Here is a 16,682-nt window from a genome sequence, read left to right on the forward strand (position 1 = left end):
TCCTGGGGGACACCTGGCACGTGCCCAGCGCTCCCCCGGGGCGTGCTGGTGGTGATAGCCCCCAAATTGCCACCCCAAATAGCCTAATAGACCCCCCCCTCGTTGCCTTCCGCCCTCCAACAGGAGCCGTGCAGGGGGGCAGAGCATTTATTGGGGCCCCAGGCCCGGAGCTGATGGGGTGACTGGGGGCTGGGGGCTCTGCAGCACCCCAGGGGGCTGGGGGTTTGGGGGGGAGGAGGAGAGGGAGGGATGGGAAGGGGGAAAATGGGATGGGTGGGGTGGGGTGGGATGGGGTGGGGTGGGATGGGATGGGATGGGATGGGATGGGATGGGATGGGATGGGATGGGATGGGATGGGATGGGAGGAGGGGAGGAGGAAGCAGGGAGAGAGGGAGGGACAAGGGAAGGAGGGAGGGAAGGGGAGGAGAGAAAAGGAGGGAGGAGAGGAGGAAAGGGGGAAGGAGGGAGGAAAAAGGGACAAATGGGATGGGAAGGGGGGGAGAGGGATGGAAGGAGGGAGAGGAGAAGCAAGGAGAGGGAGAGAGAGGAGGGGAGGAAGGAGGGGGCCGTGCCCCCCGTGGGGCAGGCGTCAGGGCTGGGGGTCGCTGAGGCGCCCCATGAAGAGGGGGACTTCGCCGGCGTGGTCCCAGATGACGAAGAGGAAGGGCTGCAGCGCCTCCAGCAGCAGGGCCGTGCGGGCCACCGAGGTGGCCATGGCCCCCGCCGCCTCCACGCCGGCCTCGTCCAGCGCCAGCACGGCCCGGTGCTGCGCCGCGTCCACCGCCACCGCCGGGCCCCGCGCCAGCCCGCACAGCTCCGCGTCCAGGAACAGCCCGTAGTCTGCGGCACCCGGCCTCAGCACGGACACGGGGACACGGGGAGGGGGACATTTGGGGGCGTGGGGGACATCGGGGACCCCTCCCGGGTGTTATAGGGTCAGGTGACGGGGGGTGCCTTACCCATGTCGTGGACCAGGGCCACCACGTCCAGGGCGAGGTCGAGGTGCACGCGGGGCAGGGCGATGGCGGTGGCGCGTGTCGGGGTGCCGGCTGCCCTCCGCAGCAGCGCCAGGAAGGTCGGGGGGTCCAGCGCCCGCTCCACGGCCCCCAGCGCCTCCGGGGCTCCCCGTGGCACCAGCACCACCAGGCTCAGCCCCTCGCTCAGCTCCAGCCGCCCCACCTGGGGGACGGAGCCTCGGGTCACCGCAGGGATGTTGGGGACATCCCACCCCAAATCCCGTGGGATTGATGTCGGGGGGGGGGGTGGGTACCTGGACCTGCAGGCGGGAGTCGGTGAAGGAGGCCACGGGGTACTTCTTGCTGGTCATGGTGGGCACGGACACGGGCGGGAGGCCGGCGCGCAGGAAGGGCAGCGGCATCGTCTGCTTGGCCTTGAACGGCGTCTGCCAGCGGGCTGCGGGGACACGGGACCATGGGGACAGGGCGTCGTGGGGACGGGGGGTCCCAGCAGGGCAACGACCACGCGAGCACCCTCAGAACCCAAAGAGCAAATCCCGGGTGGATGCCGGGCAGCAGCAGCATACCCTGGAAGTGCACGGCGCTGAGCAGCACCAGGCGTGGCTCGGGGGGCAGCTGTGCCAGCAGCTGGGGCAGGCGGCCGCGGGTGGCCTGGCGCACCCAGGCGTTGATGCGCTGCAGGTCCAGGCTCTCGTTGCCGCTCAGCTCCCGCGGCAGGGCCTCGTAGAAGCGCAGCGACTCGTTCAGGAAGCGGGGCCGCAGGGACAGGGCTGCGCAGCGGAGGGGCACGTCAGGAGGCTCCACGTTTGCCCCCATCCTTGCCGCCCCCCCGCTGGCACCCGGCTCACCTGGGTGGTGGAAGATCTGCGAGGCGGCCAGCAGCCCGGGCACGGCGGCCAGCTGCTGCAGGGCTCCGTGCACGCACTCCGACCCCGGTGGGTAGCCCAGGACAGCGGCCAAGCGCTCCTGGGTCTCACCCCGAGCACCTGCAGGCGACAGCGAGGCTCAGCGGGCACCCACAGCGGCACCCACGGGTGCCAGGCTGGGTGGCGGTGCCCACGGAGCCCCTCACCCAGCAGGAGATGCGACAGCCCCAGGGCCACGTTGAGGGGGGAGAAGAGCAGGTTGGCGCCGGGCTCAGCCGCCTCTGCCATGTGCCGGTAGAAACGCACGGCGAAGGTGCCCAGGGCCTCGGCCACCGCCGCCCTCTGCACCCCCGTGGGTGCCCCGCAGGCCTCGGGGGGGTCCTCGTCGCCGGGGCACGGCGGGGTGCTCGTGCTCAGGGTGCCGAAGGGATCCTCGGTGGTCCCGGGGGCAGCTCCTGCTGTGCTCCCGCTGGTGGTGGTCCTGGTCTCCTCAGGTGCTGGCCCTGGCTCCTGGGTGTCCAGGGGCTCCTTGCTTTCGAGGGTGACGTCCAGGGTGGGCTCCTCCTCGGGGCTGGGCGCAGGTGGGGACGGCGTCCCCACGTCCCCCAGAGGGGCTGGGGTGGGACGTGGGGACGCCGTCTGTGCCGGCTGCAGGGTGCCCAGGCTCAGCGTGCTGGGAGAAGCCTCCGGCGTGGGGACCTGGGCACGGGGACCCCGGTGAGGGCGGGCAGGGGGGCACCCGGGGTTGGGGAGCCCACGTCCCTGGGCCACACTTACCGGGGTGACAGTGGCAGAGGCTGCGGCCACCACCCACAGCAGGGGCAGGCAGAACCTCGCGGTGGCCATCCTGGTGGGCAAGCACTGGTCACGGCTCCGAAGGGCACCCGATGCCCCCACTCCAGCCCCTGTACCCACAAACCGTGCACCCCAGCCCCCCCGAGCCCCCTGCCCAACATCCCCCAGCAGCCCTGGGCGACGGAGGAGGCCGCCCCCGTCCCACCTGGGTGCCAGTGGGGTGCTCCCCGAGTGTCCGGCCGGGCGCTGGGGGGAACTGGCCGGCCGCAGCCCCGCGTGGTTAAAGATTAAGGAGGGCGGGAGGCCGGGGAGGCTTCCCGTAAATCAGCCCCGGCGGAGGGAGGGTGCAGGGGGGGCTGAGGGCTGGGCTTGGCGGGGGCACCCGCGGTCAGAGGTGCTGACCCCACATCGCCCGGCCCACCCCACAGCGGCTGGAGGACCTGCCCCCCTTATGGGGCACCCACTGGGAGCTGGGGTAGGGCAGCCTACCCACCCAACGACCCCTTTTCCGTGACCCCCAAGGTGCCAAGGGACAGCCCAGCCACCCAACGGCCCCATCTTTATGCCCGCCGAGGTGCCAAGGGGCAGCCCAGCCACCAATTGCCCCATCTGCCCCCCCTGGCCCCCATGTTCAGGGAGGGGCTACCGCCTCTTACCCCACCCCCAAAGGGGTGGCCTCGGGTGGGTCCCACCCCGAGGTGCCCAACGGGACACCCAGCACCCGGCACCTGGCACCCGGCACCGATGGCCATGAGCAGGAGGCTGGCAGGGGTGGGTGGGGGCACCGGGGGCGGCACGCTGGGTGCCCACCCCAATGGGGTGGGGGTCCCGGTACTGGGGTGCAGCGGGGCGGTATTTGGGGCAGGGGGTTGTGGGGGGTGCTGGTGGCATTTGGGGGGTGCTGGCCCCGAGGTGAGGGTGCGGGGGGGATCCTGGTGCTGGTGGGTGTCAGGGGGTGTCAGGGGGTGTCAGGGGGTGTCGGTGGGTGCCAGGGGGTGTCAGGGGGTGCGGTGCCAGGAGGGTCCCAATGCCGGGGGGTCCCAGTGGGTCCCAGTGCTGTGGGGTGGCAGCGGGTGCCATGGGGTGTCGGTGGGTGCCGTGGGGCGCCGGTGGGTGCCGGTGGGTGCCGACTTCCAGTTTCGTTTCCCCGTCGGGGCGTGTACTGGGGTGGCCCCACCCCTAATCTCGTTCCCCCCCCCCCGCAGGAGCTGGAGGAGGCGCGGCAGTGGAAGGGGGTCCGCGATCTGCAGCTGCTGGAGGGCGACGTGCTGCGCTGGGGGGGGCTGCTGCTGCCCGTGAGTGGGGGGCCTGGGGAGGGCCTGGGGGTGGGGAGGTCACGGGGGGGTCCTGGGGGAAGGGGGTTCTGGGGGTGTGGGGGGATACAGGGGAGGTCCTGGGGATGGGGGGCTCAGGGGTGTGAGGGGTGCACAGGGGTGCCATGGGTGCGTGGGGGGTCCCAGGGGTTTTTGGGGTGCACAGGGGTCCTTGGGGACACGGGGGGGGTGTCCTTATTGTGGGAAGCACTATGGGGGGGCTTCCCCTGGGGACACCGTGCAGACTGGGGGGGATGTGGGGGCACCCAGGGGGCTGTGGGTGGGGTTCCCACCCCCCCATGGGGCACATGGGGCTGCGGGTGCTCCGTGGGGGCTATCCCGGGGGGATCCCCTCCGTGCCCGGGCGGCACTGGGGGGCTGAGACGCCCCGCTTTGTGCCTCAGAACAACCCCCCCTACAACATGGGCGCCTTCCGCTTCGAGCTGGTCTTCTCCCCGCACCACCCACTGGCCCCCCCCCGCGCCAGGCTCCTGACCAGCATCTACCACCCCGGCGTGGACAAGGACGGCCGCGTCTGCCAGCCCCTCACCTCCCTTCACTGCTGGCAGCACACCACCCGCGCCGTCCACGGTGGGTGCCGGGGGCTGCGGGGTGCCGGGGTGCGGAGGATCCGGGCGCTGACCCCCCCCAACCCCCCGTGTACCCCCCGCAGTGCTGCAGGACCTGCTGCTGCTGCTGGACCACCCCGACAGGGAGCGGGTGATGCGGCTGGAGCTGGCCCGCGAGCTGGGCGAGCAGCCCGAAACCTTCTGGCGGCGTGCAGAGGAGCACACCCGCAGCCACGCCGAGCCGCGGCCGGAGCCTCCCGGGTCCTGAGCTCAGCTCAGCACCCCGGCCCCCTCCTGAGCCCCCCCGGGGCCTGGGCATCGCCCCCACTCCATCCATAAAGTAATTAATTTATTCCCCCTGCTGCTTCGTCTCCGTGAGCCTTCAACACCACGGGGTCCCCGAAAAATAGAGACGAGGCCGGGCACTGCAAACCTTTACTGCCGGGGAGCCACGCGGGGGGACGAAGCGCTGGGGCGGGGAGCGGGGTGGGCGCTGGGGGCCGGGGAGGGGGCTCAGCGCTTCTTGGTCTTCACCAGCCCCTTGGCCACCAGGCTGCGGTACAGCTCCTGCACGTAGGTGTAGACGCACTTGGCGTCGGGCACCGCCAGCCGCAGCATGTCCTCCACGTCCAGCAGCGGGGCGCAGTCGGCCCGCTCCCTAAAATCACAGCATCGGAGTCATGAGGGTTGGGAAGACCCCAAAATCACCTGGCCCAACCGTCCGCTACCTCCGATTTCCCCACCAAACCCCGTCCCCAAGCACCACGTCCAGCCTCTCCTTGAACACCCCCAGGGACGGTGACCCCACCACCTCCCTGGGCAACCCGTCCCTACACCTCACTGCTGTTTCTGAGCAGAAATGTCCCGATTCCCACCCTGACCCTCCCCGTGGGGCCAAGTGCCACCATCCGGAGGGGACGGGGACGGGGACGCGCTCACTCTGCGGTGGCGAAGGCCAGGGTGAAGTTGTGCCGGCGGTCCTGGGGCTGGAGGCTGCCGTAGTCGAAGGCGTCGGGGAAGAAGCTGTGGATGAGGGCGCAGAAGGCCAGGCCGCTGCCCCAGCTCCCCGTGAAGTTCTGGATGTCCACGTGCTGGGCGGGCAGGGGGGGGTCAGGGTGCCGGCAGCCCCCCCGGCCCCCCGCCCCGCCACCCCTCACCTGGTAGCCGCGGGTCCTGGCGCGGCACCACTCCAGCAGCATGGCCTTCACCGAGCCGGCGCCCCCCGGGCGCTTCAGGTGCGGGGCTGGGCCCTTGGCTGCCCTATGGCCGACCCGCTCCGTGGGGCAGTGCACGGTGTCCCCCGTGGGTTCGTTTCCCTCACGGGGCCCTTCCCCAGCAGCCCCGTGCCCCACGTCCCCTGTGTCCCCCTCTGCCACATGCCCCATAACACCATTTCCTCCCCAACTACTTCACGCACCCCATTCCCCCCCAGCCACCCCATTGAGCCCCCACTGCCCCCTGTTTCCCCCCAGGCCCCACTCACCCTCCAAACTTCTCCAGGATGGCGCTGCGCCCCTGTGCCTTGGCACTCGCCCGTGGCCGCCCCACAGCCACCACCCTGGGGGGCGCCCGGTCCCGTGGCCCCCCTGGGGACGCAGCCCTGGGGACACAGGTGTGGCCACCGTGTGTGGGGACGGGGGCACCGCTGGTGGTGCCACCTATGGGGACAGCCGGGTTTTGGGTTCCCACCCCCCGGCTCTCACCTCTCGCTGCCTCCCGAGCCCTCAGCGCCAGCTGTGGGGGAAATCAGAGGGGTCAGCAGGGTGGGAGGGGGCACCCCGCATGGGGACACCCCCTGGGGGCACCCTTGGGTGCAGGGTCCCAGGTTGAGGGGCATCCCTGGGCTGGGGACAGAGCCTATAGGGAGGGGATGTGGGGATCTGTAGGGGATCTGTAGGGGATTTATAGGGGGCTCCAGTGTCCCTGCCCAGTACGGCCCTTACCTGTGGGGGATGTGGGGGACACAGGGGACAGGGGAGACGTAGGGGACATGGGGGATGTGGGAGAGAGGGGGGACGTGGGGCTGGCTGCCCCCTCGGTGCTGGGTGAGCAGGGGGGGAACTCAGGCCACAGCTCGTCCTCCTCGTCCTGCAGCCAGGTGGGCTCCTGCTGGGCACAGGCGGGGTGGCAGCGGGACGTGGCACCGTGTCCTGGCCCCCTGTCCCCTGTCCCCAGCCGTGCCACCCCACTCGTGTCCCCTCTCACCTGCCGGCCCCGGGGGCCGCCTGCAGCCGCCGGCTCAGCCTTCTCCTCCGCCTCGGCCTCTCCCCCAGCAGCTGGTGCCGCTGGGGGCTCCTTCACCGCTGCCTCCCCATCGGCCTCGCCCCCGGCAGCCTCCGCTCCCCCGGCCTCGCTCCCGGCTCCTTTCGCAGCCTCCCCCTCGCCCCCGTCCCTAGTGGCCTCCTCCGTTGCCTTGGCCTCGTCCCCAGCGCCCTTTCCAGTGTCCCCCCCAGCCTCACTCCCGGTGCCCTTCTCTGCCTCCGCCTTGGCCTCACCCCCATCTTCTTCTCCCTTGGCCTCCCCCCCGTTATCCTTTGCAGCCTCCACCTTGGCCTCTACCCCGTTATCCCTTGCTGCCTCCACCGTGGCGTCCCCCCCCCCACCCTCTTCTCCTTTGGCCTCCCCCCCGTTATCCTTCGCTGCCTCCACCTTGGCCTCCCCCCCAGCCTCCGCCGCCCCCCCGGGAGGCTGCGTGGGGTCCCCCATGTTGGGGGCAGTGGATTTGGGGTCTCCGGGGGCAGGGTCTCCATGGGGCTCCATGCCGCTGCTGCAGGGCCGCAGGGCTGTCAGCGGGGGGCTCGCTGTGCCCCCCCCCAGCCTCCTCCCCTGCCTCCCCCCACCCTGAGCTCTCCCCCACCCCATTGCCCCCTCTCCCCCCTATCCCCCCCATCCCAAACCCTGCCCCGTCCCCCTCCCGTCTCCCCCAAATCCTCTCCCCATTCCCCCTCCCAGCCTCCCCCTGGCCTCCCCCACCCCACCCCATCCCAATTCCTCTCCCCATCCCCTTCCCCGCTCCCCGACACCCCCGTCACCCCCCCAGATCCCCCCAGCCCCCAGCCCCCTGCCCCATATCCCCCCCCAGCCACCCTCACCGTCCTCCAGACTCCGTCCCGGCCTCCCCAGCCCCGTCCCAGCCTCAGTGGCCCCGTCCCGGCCCCTGGCGCTATTTGAGCACCGCAGGTGCCGCCTTCAGTCAGCAGGGCCGGGGGGAGCGGGGGACACGCTGTGGGACGGGCGAGGAGGGGACACGGCCGCGTGGGTGGCAGCGGGATGGCCAGACTGGGGGGACAATAGGGACACAAGGGGACAGCGGTACCCCCATGGGGTTAGGGAAGGTCGGGGGGAAATGGTATGGGGGGGACATGGGGGGAACACAGGGATGTGGGGGACACGGGGGGACACAAGGACAATGGGTACAGGGGGGATATGGGGCACATGGGGGGGTCACAGGTGTGGGACATGGGGACATGGGGACATTGGGGGGACATAGGGACCATGGACACATGAGGGGACACGGGGAACATGGAGTGCACAGGCACATGGGGGACACGGGGGACACAAGGAGGGGGCAGTGGGGACATTGGGGGGGACATGGGGGATATGGGGCATGTGGGGGTACATGGAGGGAGACTGGGGGACAGGGGGGACACAGGAGAATGTGGTGGGACATTGGAGACACAGATGCATGGGGAGACATTGAGGGACATGGGGGGCATTGGGGGGACATTTGTGGACCTTGAGGGCCATGGGGGCACATGGGGGACATTGGGGGGACATTTGGGACATGGGGGGACATTGAGGGCACATGAGGGGACATGGGGAACATTGGGGGGACATGGGGGGGACATAAGGGGACATGGGGAACATAGGGGGACATTGAGGGACATGAGGGGATATGTGGGACTTTAGGAACTTGGGGGGACACTGGGGACATGTGGAGACATTGGGGGGACACGAAGGGACATTGGGGAGACACTGGGGGGACATTTGGGCCATTGGGGGCACACTGGTGACATTTGGGACACTGGGGCCCAGCCCCACACGCGGGGGCCGAGCGCCGACCCCGTCCCCGTGGGGCTGAGGGCGGGCAGCGCGCCTCCCCTCCCGCTTCACCTCCCCGCGCCCCGCCCCTCGATCCCCGCCCTCTCATTGGCTGGGCGGCGCGCCAGTCCCTCCCCTCCCGGCTCCGATTGGCCGGCGGGGCGGCGGCGGGGCGGGGCGGGGCGGCGTGCGGGCGGGCGGAAGCGCGTGGGGCGGCCGCTTCCCGCCGGGGGCCGCCATGGACCCGCTGCGGGCCCAGCAGCTGGCGGCGGAGCTGGAGGTGGACATGATGGCAGACATGTACAGCCGGTGAGGGGGCTGGGGGGGCTGGGGGGTCCTGGAGGGGCTTGGGGGGGCTGAGGGGTCCTGGGGGGTTAGGGATTGGGGGGGGTTGAGGGGTTCTGGGGGGTCCTGGGGGGCTGGGGAGGGGGTTTTTGGGGGGGGGCTGGGGTTGGGGGGGGCTGGGGGGAGCTGGGGGGGCTTGGGGGGTCTTGGGGGGCCTGGGGGGGCTCAGGGGATCTGGGGAGGGGGCTGGGGGGCTAGGGATTGAGGGGGGAGTTGGAGGTTTTAGGGGGTCTTGGGGGGGCTGGGGATTGGGGAGCCTGGGGAGTGGGAGGGGGCTGGGGGTGCTGAGGGGGGCTGGGGGGGTCCTGGGGAGGGCTGAGGGGGTCCTGAGGGTCCGGGGGGAGCTTGGGGGTCCTGAGGGGGCATGGGGATTTGGGAGGGGCTGGGGGTCCTCATAGGGTCAGGGGTGAGGGAGCTAGGGGTCCTGGGGGGGGCTGGGGGAGCTGGGGGGCTGCAGGGAGTTAGGGGGTCTTGGGGGGGAATGGGGGGGGTCTGAGAGGCCCGAGTCAGGGGACACTGGGGGGGCTGGGAGGGAATTGGGGGAGCTGGGGGCCCTGGGAGGCTCTAAGGGTCTTGGGGGTCTTTAGGGAGACCTCATTTAGGGGACACTGGGGGTGCCTGGGGAGGAATCTGGGGGTCCTGGAGGGGCTGGAGGAACTGCGGGGTTCTGGAGAATGGGGGGGTCCTGAGGGGGTTTGGGGGTGCCTGGGAAATAGGGGGGGCTGTGAACACTGGAGGTGCCTGAGGGATTGGGGGGGGCTGCTGGGGAACTGCCTGTACCTGGGGGAGCTGGGGGGGCACAGGGGGGGCACAGGGGGTGCTGGGGTGTGTGGCGGGGCTGTGACAGCGCGGTGCCACGCAGGATGACGCAGGCGTGCCACCGCAAGTGCGTCCCCCCCCACTACAAGGAGCCCGAGCTGTCCAAGGGCGAGAGCGTGTGCCTGGACCGCTGCGTGGCCAAGTACCTGGACGTCCACGAGAGGATGGGCAAGAAGCTGACGGAGCTGTCGCTGCAGGACGAGGAGCTCCTCAAGCGCATGCAGCAGGGCACGGGCACCGCCTGATCCCCCCCTTTGTGTGCGTGTCCCCCCCCTCCCCTTCCCCCACTAATAAACTGGAGGCTTTGGGGCCAGCTGGCTGCTCGCCTCGCCCCCCAAACCCACCCTGCGCTGTTTTGTCAAGGGGTCGTGCCCCAAATCTGGCTGTGGGATGGGGGATGGCCCCCCCTGGTGTCCCCCCAGAGCCATGTCCTTGAGGGGGGCACCCGCCGTGCCCCCAGCCCCACCCATGTAATCTGGGATTAGGCAGAGCCGGGCTGAGCCCCTCCTAATCCCCTGTGGGGTGGGGACGGGGCGCTGCCGGCCCCCGGGAGCTTCTGGGGGAGGGAAACGCTAGGGGATGGCTAGGAAAGACCCTACAGGGACACACAGGGAAATAGGGCAGGCAGAGAGGGACACCTGCACAGGGATGACCCCAAAACACCTACACGGGGACACCTGCAGGGGAATAACCCCAATACACCACACCTGGGCAGGGAAAACCCTACTACACCCACACAGGGACAGGGACGACCCCAAAACACCAACAGGGACGCTTTGGGGGGGGGGAGATACCTGACCAGACACCTACACGGGGAAACTGGGACAAGAAACCGGGCGAGGAAACCCCCGGAGAGGAACCCTGGCCCTGAGAGACCCCAGAAGAGGGGCGGCCGGTCCCGACCCCATCCGTCTGTCCGTCCGTGCCGTGCCGCAGCGAGCCGTGCGTGCGCCGTGGCGCCCTGCGGGCCGGCGGCGGTGCCGGGGCCATCAATATTTCACGAGCAGAGAGCGCGCCGTGACCTGGAAAGGCAGCGCCGCAGCCAGCCGGGCCCCAGGCTCCCAAAATAAGACCATTTTTAATAAATAATTCCCAACCGCTCGCTGCCTGCGGGGGGGGTTTTGTTCAGGGCGGGTGGAGGGCCGAGTCCTGGGGACCCCCCCCCTGCTCCAGGTGCCCCCAGCAGCTCGGGGAAACCCAGGGGGACCCCCCCGGGGACGAGGAGGGGTCCGGGTGCCCCCCAAATGGGGCCGAGCCCCCCCCCCCAGAGGGTGGGCTCAGAGGGTGGGCAGGAGCAGGGCCAGCAGGGGCAGGAGGGCAGGGGCCAGGCGCGGGGCCGCAGCCAAGGGGACGTCGTCCTCAGGGGGGCCGCGGGAGTCACGGGACGGGGGGGGCGGCCGGGGCTGGGACCCCCGCAGGTCGTGAGGGGGCAGCCCGTCGCGATAGAAGGCGGAGGGCGGCGCGGCGGGCAGGGTGCCGGGGCGGCCCAGCGCCCGCCCGGGGGTGCCCACTACGGCCACCGCACCGCCACCACCACCGCCACCCTCGTCCTTCTCCTCCTCCTCCTCCTCCTCCTCGTCCTCGTCCTCCTCGGGGCAGCCATCGAAGTCTTGCGGCCGCAGGTGGCGCAGGTCGGTGCCGCGGCGCTGCGGGGGGCTGGCGCAGGGCACGGGCGAGCTGGAGACGCGGGTGCGGCGGAACCAGGCCCAGAGCGGGCGCGCGCGGCAGTCGCAGGCCCAGGGGTTGGCGTTGAGGCGCAGGAACTGCAGGGCGGGCAGGGCGGCCAGCGGGTCCCCGGGCAGCGCCGCCAGGCTGTTGTTGAACAGGTAGAGGATGGTGAGGCGCGACAGCCCGCGGAAGGCGCGGCGGTGCACGGCGGCCAGGCGGTTGGCGTGCAGCAGCAGGCGGTCCAGGCTGGGCAGCCCCCGAAAAACGCCCTCCGACAGCGCCCGCACACGGTTCCCGTGCAGGAAGAGGTGGCTCAGGTTGGCCAGGTCGGCGAAGAGGTCATCCTGCGGGGCGGGGAGAAAGGGCGTGGGTGCCGGGGGCGCTTTTGGGGACCTGTCCCAGCCCCACGGGCACCATGCATCGCCTTGACCTCCTCCCATCCATGCTCCATGGGCATCCCTCATCTCCCTGCCCCAGTTCCTGATCCATGGACATCAGATATCCCTTATCTCCGTGTCCCTGCCCCGCGGGCATCCCTCATCTTTGTCCCACGTCCCCATCCTTCAGCCATCGACCAGCGCCCTGTCCCCATCCTCACTCCACGGGCACCACCAAGACTTCCACGTCCCGTTGGTGCCCCACCTCACGCCCCATCCCTGCACCCCCATCCCCACCCATCACCCTGCCCCGAGGGCACCCAGCAGAAGACCTCGTGCCCCACCAGCCTCCCCAAACCCACCCCACAGCCACCCCCTTCCCCCCAGCCCCACGGGGCCACCTCCGGCGGCGCTGCCCCGGGTCCCTGCCCGAGCGCAGGCGGACCTGGAGGTAGAGCAGCCCGTTCTCCTGCAGGTAGAGGTACTGGAGGCTGTGGAGGCCACGGAAGATGCCGCTGGGCAGGCTGGCCAGCTGGCACCGGTAGAGGTGCAGGGCCTGGAGGCGCCGGAGGCCGTGGAAGGTGTCGGGCGCCAGGACGCGGAGGTGAGGGTTGTCACCCAGGTCGAGCTCCTCGAGGGCGGGCAGGTGGCGGAAGGTGCCCGGCTGGATGGAGGAGATGTTGTTGGAGTAGAGCCAGAGGGTGACGGTGCTGGGCCCGAAGGTGCCCGCCCGCAGCGCCCTGATGACGTTGTTCTGCAGGAAGAGGCGGCGGGCGCCGGGCGGGAGCCCCGCGGGCACCGAGGAGAAGTTGTTGGCCTGGCAGCTGACGGTGGGCGGCGAGACGTAGCACGTGCAGAGCGCAGGGCAGGCGGGTGCCCCGCCGGGCACCCACGCCAGCACCACCAGCAGCAGGGCCGCCAGGCGCCCGCCTGCGGGCACAGTGGGGCATCAGCCCGGGGGCACGGCCCGGGGCAGCGCCCCGAAGCCCCCAGCCCAGCCCCGCACACCCGCTGCCCCGCACGGCGCCCGGAGCACCCCGCGGCACCCCGGGGAGGGCACCCCCAGGAGCACCCCAGGGCGCGGGCTGCCTACGGGCTCTCTCTGGCCCCAGGAGCTCCATGGGGCCGTGCCCACCCCACATGGCCGTGCTCATCCCAAATGGCCAAGCTCATCCCATAAAGCCGTGCCCACCCCATATGGCCGTGCCCACCCCATAAGGCCATGCCCACCCCATATGGCCGTGCCCACCCTTGGGTCACGCACCCAAGGCGCTCTCCATGGCCATGCCCACACTCCCCTAGGAGCCCTGTGGGGCCGTGCCCATCCCATAGGGCCAAGATCCCCTAGGAGCCCCTGGGGCCGTGCCCACGACCATTTTATAGGACCACGCACCCCAAGAGCTCCACACCCACCCCGCACAACCCCGCTGCCCCAGGAGCTCCTCGGGCCATACCCAGGCTCACGTTCCCATCAGAACCTCCGTGCGCACCCCACACCCCGGGGCACCCCAAGGAGCCCTCGGGGCGCCCCTCACCGTCCTCACACCCCCATTCCCGTGGGGTCCGGCCCCCCCCGGGGGGGTGATGCCCCCCGTGCGCGCCCCCGGCGGCAGGGCGGCGCCACGTGCACGCGTGCCGCGGCCACGTGCGGGGCAAGGCACGCGTGGGCGCGGGCTGACGCGCGCACCGGTGACACGCGTCGCCGCCGCTCCGGGTGCGTTTGCGCCCCCGTGTCCCCCCCCCCCTCTCCGTTTCCTCGTCCCCCATATCGGTCCCCCCCCCTCGGGTGCAACCCGAGAGCCTCATCCATAATTCAGCCCCGCGGCCTGGCCCCGGGCCCGGAGAGGTGGAGATGGGGAGGGGGGGGGGGGAGAGTTTTTCTTTTTTTCTTTTTTTTTTTTTTTTTTTTTTTTTCAAGGGGAAGGGGGGAAGCGCGGAGCTGCCTCCACCGGGGGATGGGAGGCGGCTCTGTGTGTGTGTGTGTGTGTGTGTGTGTGTGTGCGTGTGCCCCCCCCCGGTACACGGAGAAGGGGGGGACGACGACGAGGAGGCGTCCGGCGCAGCTGCTCGGCGCCGCCCCCCTCCTCCGGCGCCCCGTGCCGGCGTGCGCCCCCCCGGCGCCCCCCTCCCGCGCCCCATCTGTCACTCCCCCTCGCCGCGGGCTGACTCAGTTTAGCGCTGAAGTCACCGGCTCCCGGGCACCGCTCCCCGTGCCAAACGCTCCCCCCCCCCCCCAAACCCACCCCCCCGTCCCGCTTCCCTTCCCCGAGCGCTGCGCCCCCCCCCCGGGCACCCACCCGCGGGGTACCGGAGCCCCCGAGGTGCCGCGGGGGGGTTGTGGGGTCTCAGGACTCCGGCTGGCCCCGCGCCCTAAATGCGCCCCGCGCCCTTATCGGGGTGCCCCCGGCCCCCCCCGGCTCCCCCTGAGGGCTCCCCCCCGAGGGGGCGCACCCCGGGGTGCTCCTGGCACCCACAGCGCGCACCCCGGGGGTGGGGGGGGGCGCACGGCACCCGCAGCGCACCCCGGGCACCCTTGGGTGCCCCCGGGCTCCCCGCTCACCCCGGGCCCCCCGCCCCGAGCCGTGCGCTCGGGGCTCACCCCGAGAACCTCGGGGTCCCCCAAAATCCTGAGCTGCGCCCCCTCGACGTCCCCGCGGCCACCGGGAGGAGGGGAGGGGGGGGGGCGGGGGTCCCGGGGCACCCCTGAGCCGGGCCGTGCGCCCCCCCCCGCGGCGGGTCCCTGCCCCCGGCCCGCCCCACGCCTACCTTGGGGCAGGTCCCGAGCCGTCGGGGGCAGCATGGTGGGGGCGGCCGGGACCGGGAGCGGGCGCTCAGGCACTGCCCGGTGCACGGGAGCTCATGGCCGGGACCGGGGGGGGGGCTGCGGGCCCCCCCTTACCCCCCGTTACGCCGCCGGCAGCGCCCACCGCCACCAGCGCCGCCGCCGCCCCGGGGCATGGCACGGGTGGGCACGGCTGGGCACGGGTGGGCACGGCTGGGCTCGGTTCTCCCCGCGGCTCCCGGAGGGGCTGAGCCGTGCCCGGTGCCGCGCCTTATCCCGGGGCGGCCCCGCTCCGCCCCCCTCGGTTTAACCCTTCCCCGGCCGGGCCGGGCCGTCCCGTTAAGCCTCGGGGGGGGGGACACGCCACGGGGGGCGCACACACCCACGCGGGACGCGCCCACCCGCGGGGGGCAAAAGGGGGACACGCGGGGACAAGGGGAGGCGCAGAGGGTGGGCGGTGCCCGCTGGGGGTGCGGGACACGGGGGGGGCCCACTCGGGACGCGGGGACTCGCGAGTGGGTGCGGCGAGAGTGGGCGCGGGGGGGGCGCACGGCGGAGGAGCCTCCCCGGGGTTTGGGGACTCGCTGCGGGGGTCCTGGGGAGGTCGGAGGGGACGTCCCGAGCGCGGGGCACGGGGGGACAGCCGGGAGGGGGGGCTCGGGAGGTGGCCTCGCTCCGTCCCCACGGCCACGCGGGACCGTGGCGCTGTCCGCGGTGCCGGAGCGGGCGCTGTCCACGGTGCCAGCCTGGGCGTTGGGTGCCTCCTGCGCCACCGGGGTGTCCCGTGTGTGTGTGTGTCCCCCTCCCTCCCTCCTTCCTTCCCGGCATGGGGTGCCAGCGGCCCCACGGGTGGGGAGGGGCACGCGTGGCCGTGCCAGGCTGCGGCGGCACAATCTGGCACCCGCCGTGTTTGCGGTGCCGTCTCCGGCGCGGCTCCCGGCGAGCGAAATATCACAAGCTGGAGAGACAGACGCTGGCGGGGAGCGGTGGGCGTCGCGGGCGGCACGGGGCTGACTCAGGGGCTGCCATCCGCTCGCTGTCCCCCCCCCTAATTGGGTGTCCCCCCCCCCTAATCGTGTCCCCCTCCCCAAATTCCCCAGCGCGGCCCCCACGGTCTCTCCCGTCCCGCAGGGAGCCGGGCACCCCGTTGTGCCAAGGGTTGTCCCCGTCCTATAGGCCTGTAGGGTGCCTGTAGGGTGCCTGTAGGGTGCTGGGGGTGTGTGGGGTGTGGTGGGGGCACCCACCCGTGGGGGCATGGCGTGGGGACACGGGGACAGGCCCCTGGTGACCCTATAAGGCCTAGGGACAGGGATAGGGTGGCAATGGGGTGGCGGGCGGGTAGGGATGGTCAATGAGGGATTGGGGTGGAGGACGGACAGACGGACGGGTGGGGAGGGGAGGGCAGGCAGGAGGTGCTGGGGGGGTCGGGGGGGGCGCAGTGACATCGGGGGGCGGCTGAGCAGCGGGACAGATGTCGGGGTGAATGGGTGGCTGGACGGACAGACAGGGGGGCCAGGTGGTGCTGGCCGGACAGACGGACGGCTGGGTGCTGAGCAGCTGAATGGAGCCGCGGGGGGGGGCGCGGGGGGGGTTTGAATGGCCGGGTGAGGGATGAATGGAGCTGGGGGGGGCGCGCACACACACACACACACACACATTTTGGGGGGGCACACCGCGGCAGGGCGCAGCCGGGAGGGGCGCGGGGGCGTCGGTCAGGGGCTGGCGGAGCCGGGGAGTGGGGGGGGGGTTCCGGGGACACACCCAGGGGGAGGTGACCCCCGGAGGTCGCCCCCCAGCCTCCGCCACGCCCGGGGGGAGGCTCCGGGCCTCGGCGGTCCGGCCCCCCCGGCGCGGAGGACGGGCGAGCGCTGCCGGGGCCGGGGGTGAGTGCGGAGTCCCGGGAGCATCCGAGCCGGGCCTGAGCCCGAACCGAGCCGGGCAGAGCCGGGCAGAGCCGTGCCGAAGCGGGGCGGAGCCGCGGCGGTGCCATCCCCGGAGGGATGCGGGAGGGCGCCGCGGAGCCGAGCCGGGCAGGGCCGGGAGATGGGGCGCGGGGCCGGGCCGGGCCGGGGAGGGGCTCAGGAGGATCGGGGGGCGCAGGTTTTGGGGATGGGGAGCCGGGGAGGGGGG

The 16,682-nt window shown here is 72.0% G+C and overlaps 5 protein-coding genes across 5 annotated transcripts; 2 read left to right on the top strand and 3 right to left on the bottom strand.

Annotated features, from left to right (window-relative positions):
• Nucleotides 1-131: 131 nt before the first annotated feature.
• SERPING1 (serpin family G member 1) lies at nt 132-2,981 on the bottom strand. Its single transcript, XM_084522012.1, has 8 exons — nt 2,844-2,981; nt 2,621-2,690; nt 2,050-2,542; nt 1,826-1,963; nt 1,544-1,747; nt 1,271-1,413; nt 960-1,179; nt 132-840 (listed from the first exon to the last, which is right to left on the bottom strand). The coding sequence occupies exons 2-8, from the start codon at nt 2,687-2,689 to the stop codon at nt 590-592; spliced, it is 1,518 nt and encodes a 505-aa protein (XP_084378138.1). The 5' UTR covers nt 2,690; nt 2,844-2,981; the 3' UTR covers nt 132-589.
• A 141-nt stretch (nt 2,982-3,122) lies between these two features.
• LOC311438039 (ubiquitin-conjugating enzyme E2 L5-like) lies at nt 3,123-4,877 on the top strand. Its single transcript, XM_084522018.1, has 4 exons — nt 3,123-3,409; nt 3,844-3,933; nt 4,356-4,542; nt 4,625-4,877. Exons 1-4 carry the CDS (start codon nt 3,266-3,268, stop codon nt 4,786-4,788), a joined length of 585 nt encoding a protein of 194 aa, XP_084378144.1. The 5' UTR covers nt 3,123-3,265; the 3' UTR covers nt 4,789-4,877.
• A 55-nt stretch (nt 4,878-4,932) lies between these two features.
• On the bottom strand, nt 4,933-7,280 carry SMTNL1 (smoothelin like 1; the record flags this gene model as incomplete). The annotated part of the gene is made up of 7 exons (XM_084522134.1): nt 4,933-5,178; nt 5,460-5,611; nt 5,678-5,780; nt 6,004-6,120; nt 6,224-6,254; nt 6,464-6,629; nt 6,726-7,280. The coding sequence occupies 7 exons, from the start codon at nt 7,278-7,280 to the stop codon at nt 5,034-5,036; spliced, it is 1,269 nt and encodes a 422-aa protein (XP_084378260.1). The 3' UTR covers nt 4,933-5,033.
• Nucleotides 7,281-8,707: 1,427 nt separating this feature from the next.
• TIMM10 (translocase of inner mitochondrial membrane 10) lies at nt 8,708-10,068 on the top strand. Its single transcript, XM_084522027.1, has 2 exons — nt 8,708-8,870; nt 9,769-10,068. The coding sequence occupies exons 1-2, from the start codon at nt 8,800-8,802 to the stop codon at nt 9,968-9,970; spliced, it is 273 nt and encodes a 90-aa protein (XP_084378153.1). The 5' UTR covers nt 8,708-8,799; the 3' UTR covers nt 9,971-10,068.
• Nucleotides 10,069-10,784: 716 nt separating this feature from the next.
• RTN4RL2 (reticulon 4 receptor like 2) lies at nt 10,785-14,775 on the bottom strand. Its single transcript, XM_084522025.1, has 3 exons — nt 14,537-14,775; nt 12,216-12,700; nt 10,785-11,737 (listed from the first exon to the last, which is right to left on the bottom strand). Exons 1-3 carry the CDS (start codon nt 14,568-14,570, stop codon nt 11,003-11,005), a joined length of 1,254 nt encoding a protein of 417 aa, XP_084378151.1. The 5' UTR covers nt 14,571-14,775; the 3' UTR covers nt 10,785-11,002.
• Nucleotides 14,776-16,682: the final 1,907 nt, after the last annotated feature.

This window comes from Aythya ferina (genome assembly GCF_964211825.1).
Source record: "Aythya ferina genome assembly, chromosome: 5".
NCBI lineage: Eukaryota > Metazoa > Chordata > Aves > Anseriformes > Anatidae > Aythya > Aythya ferina.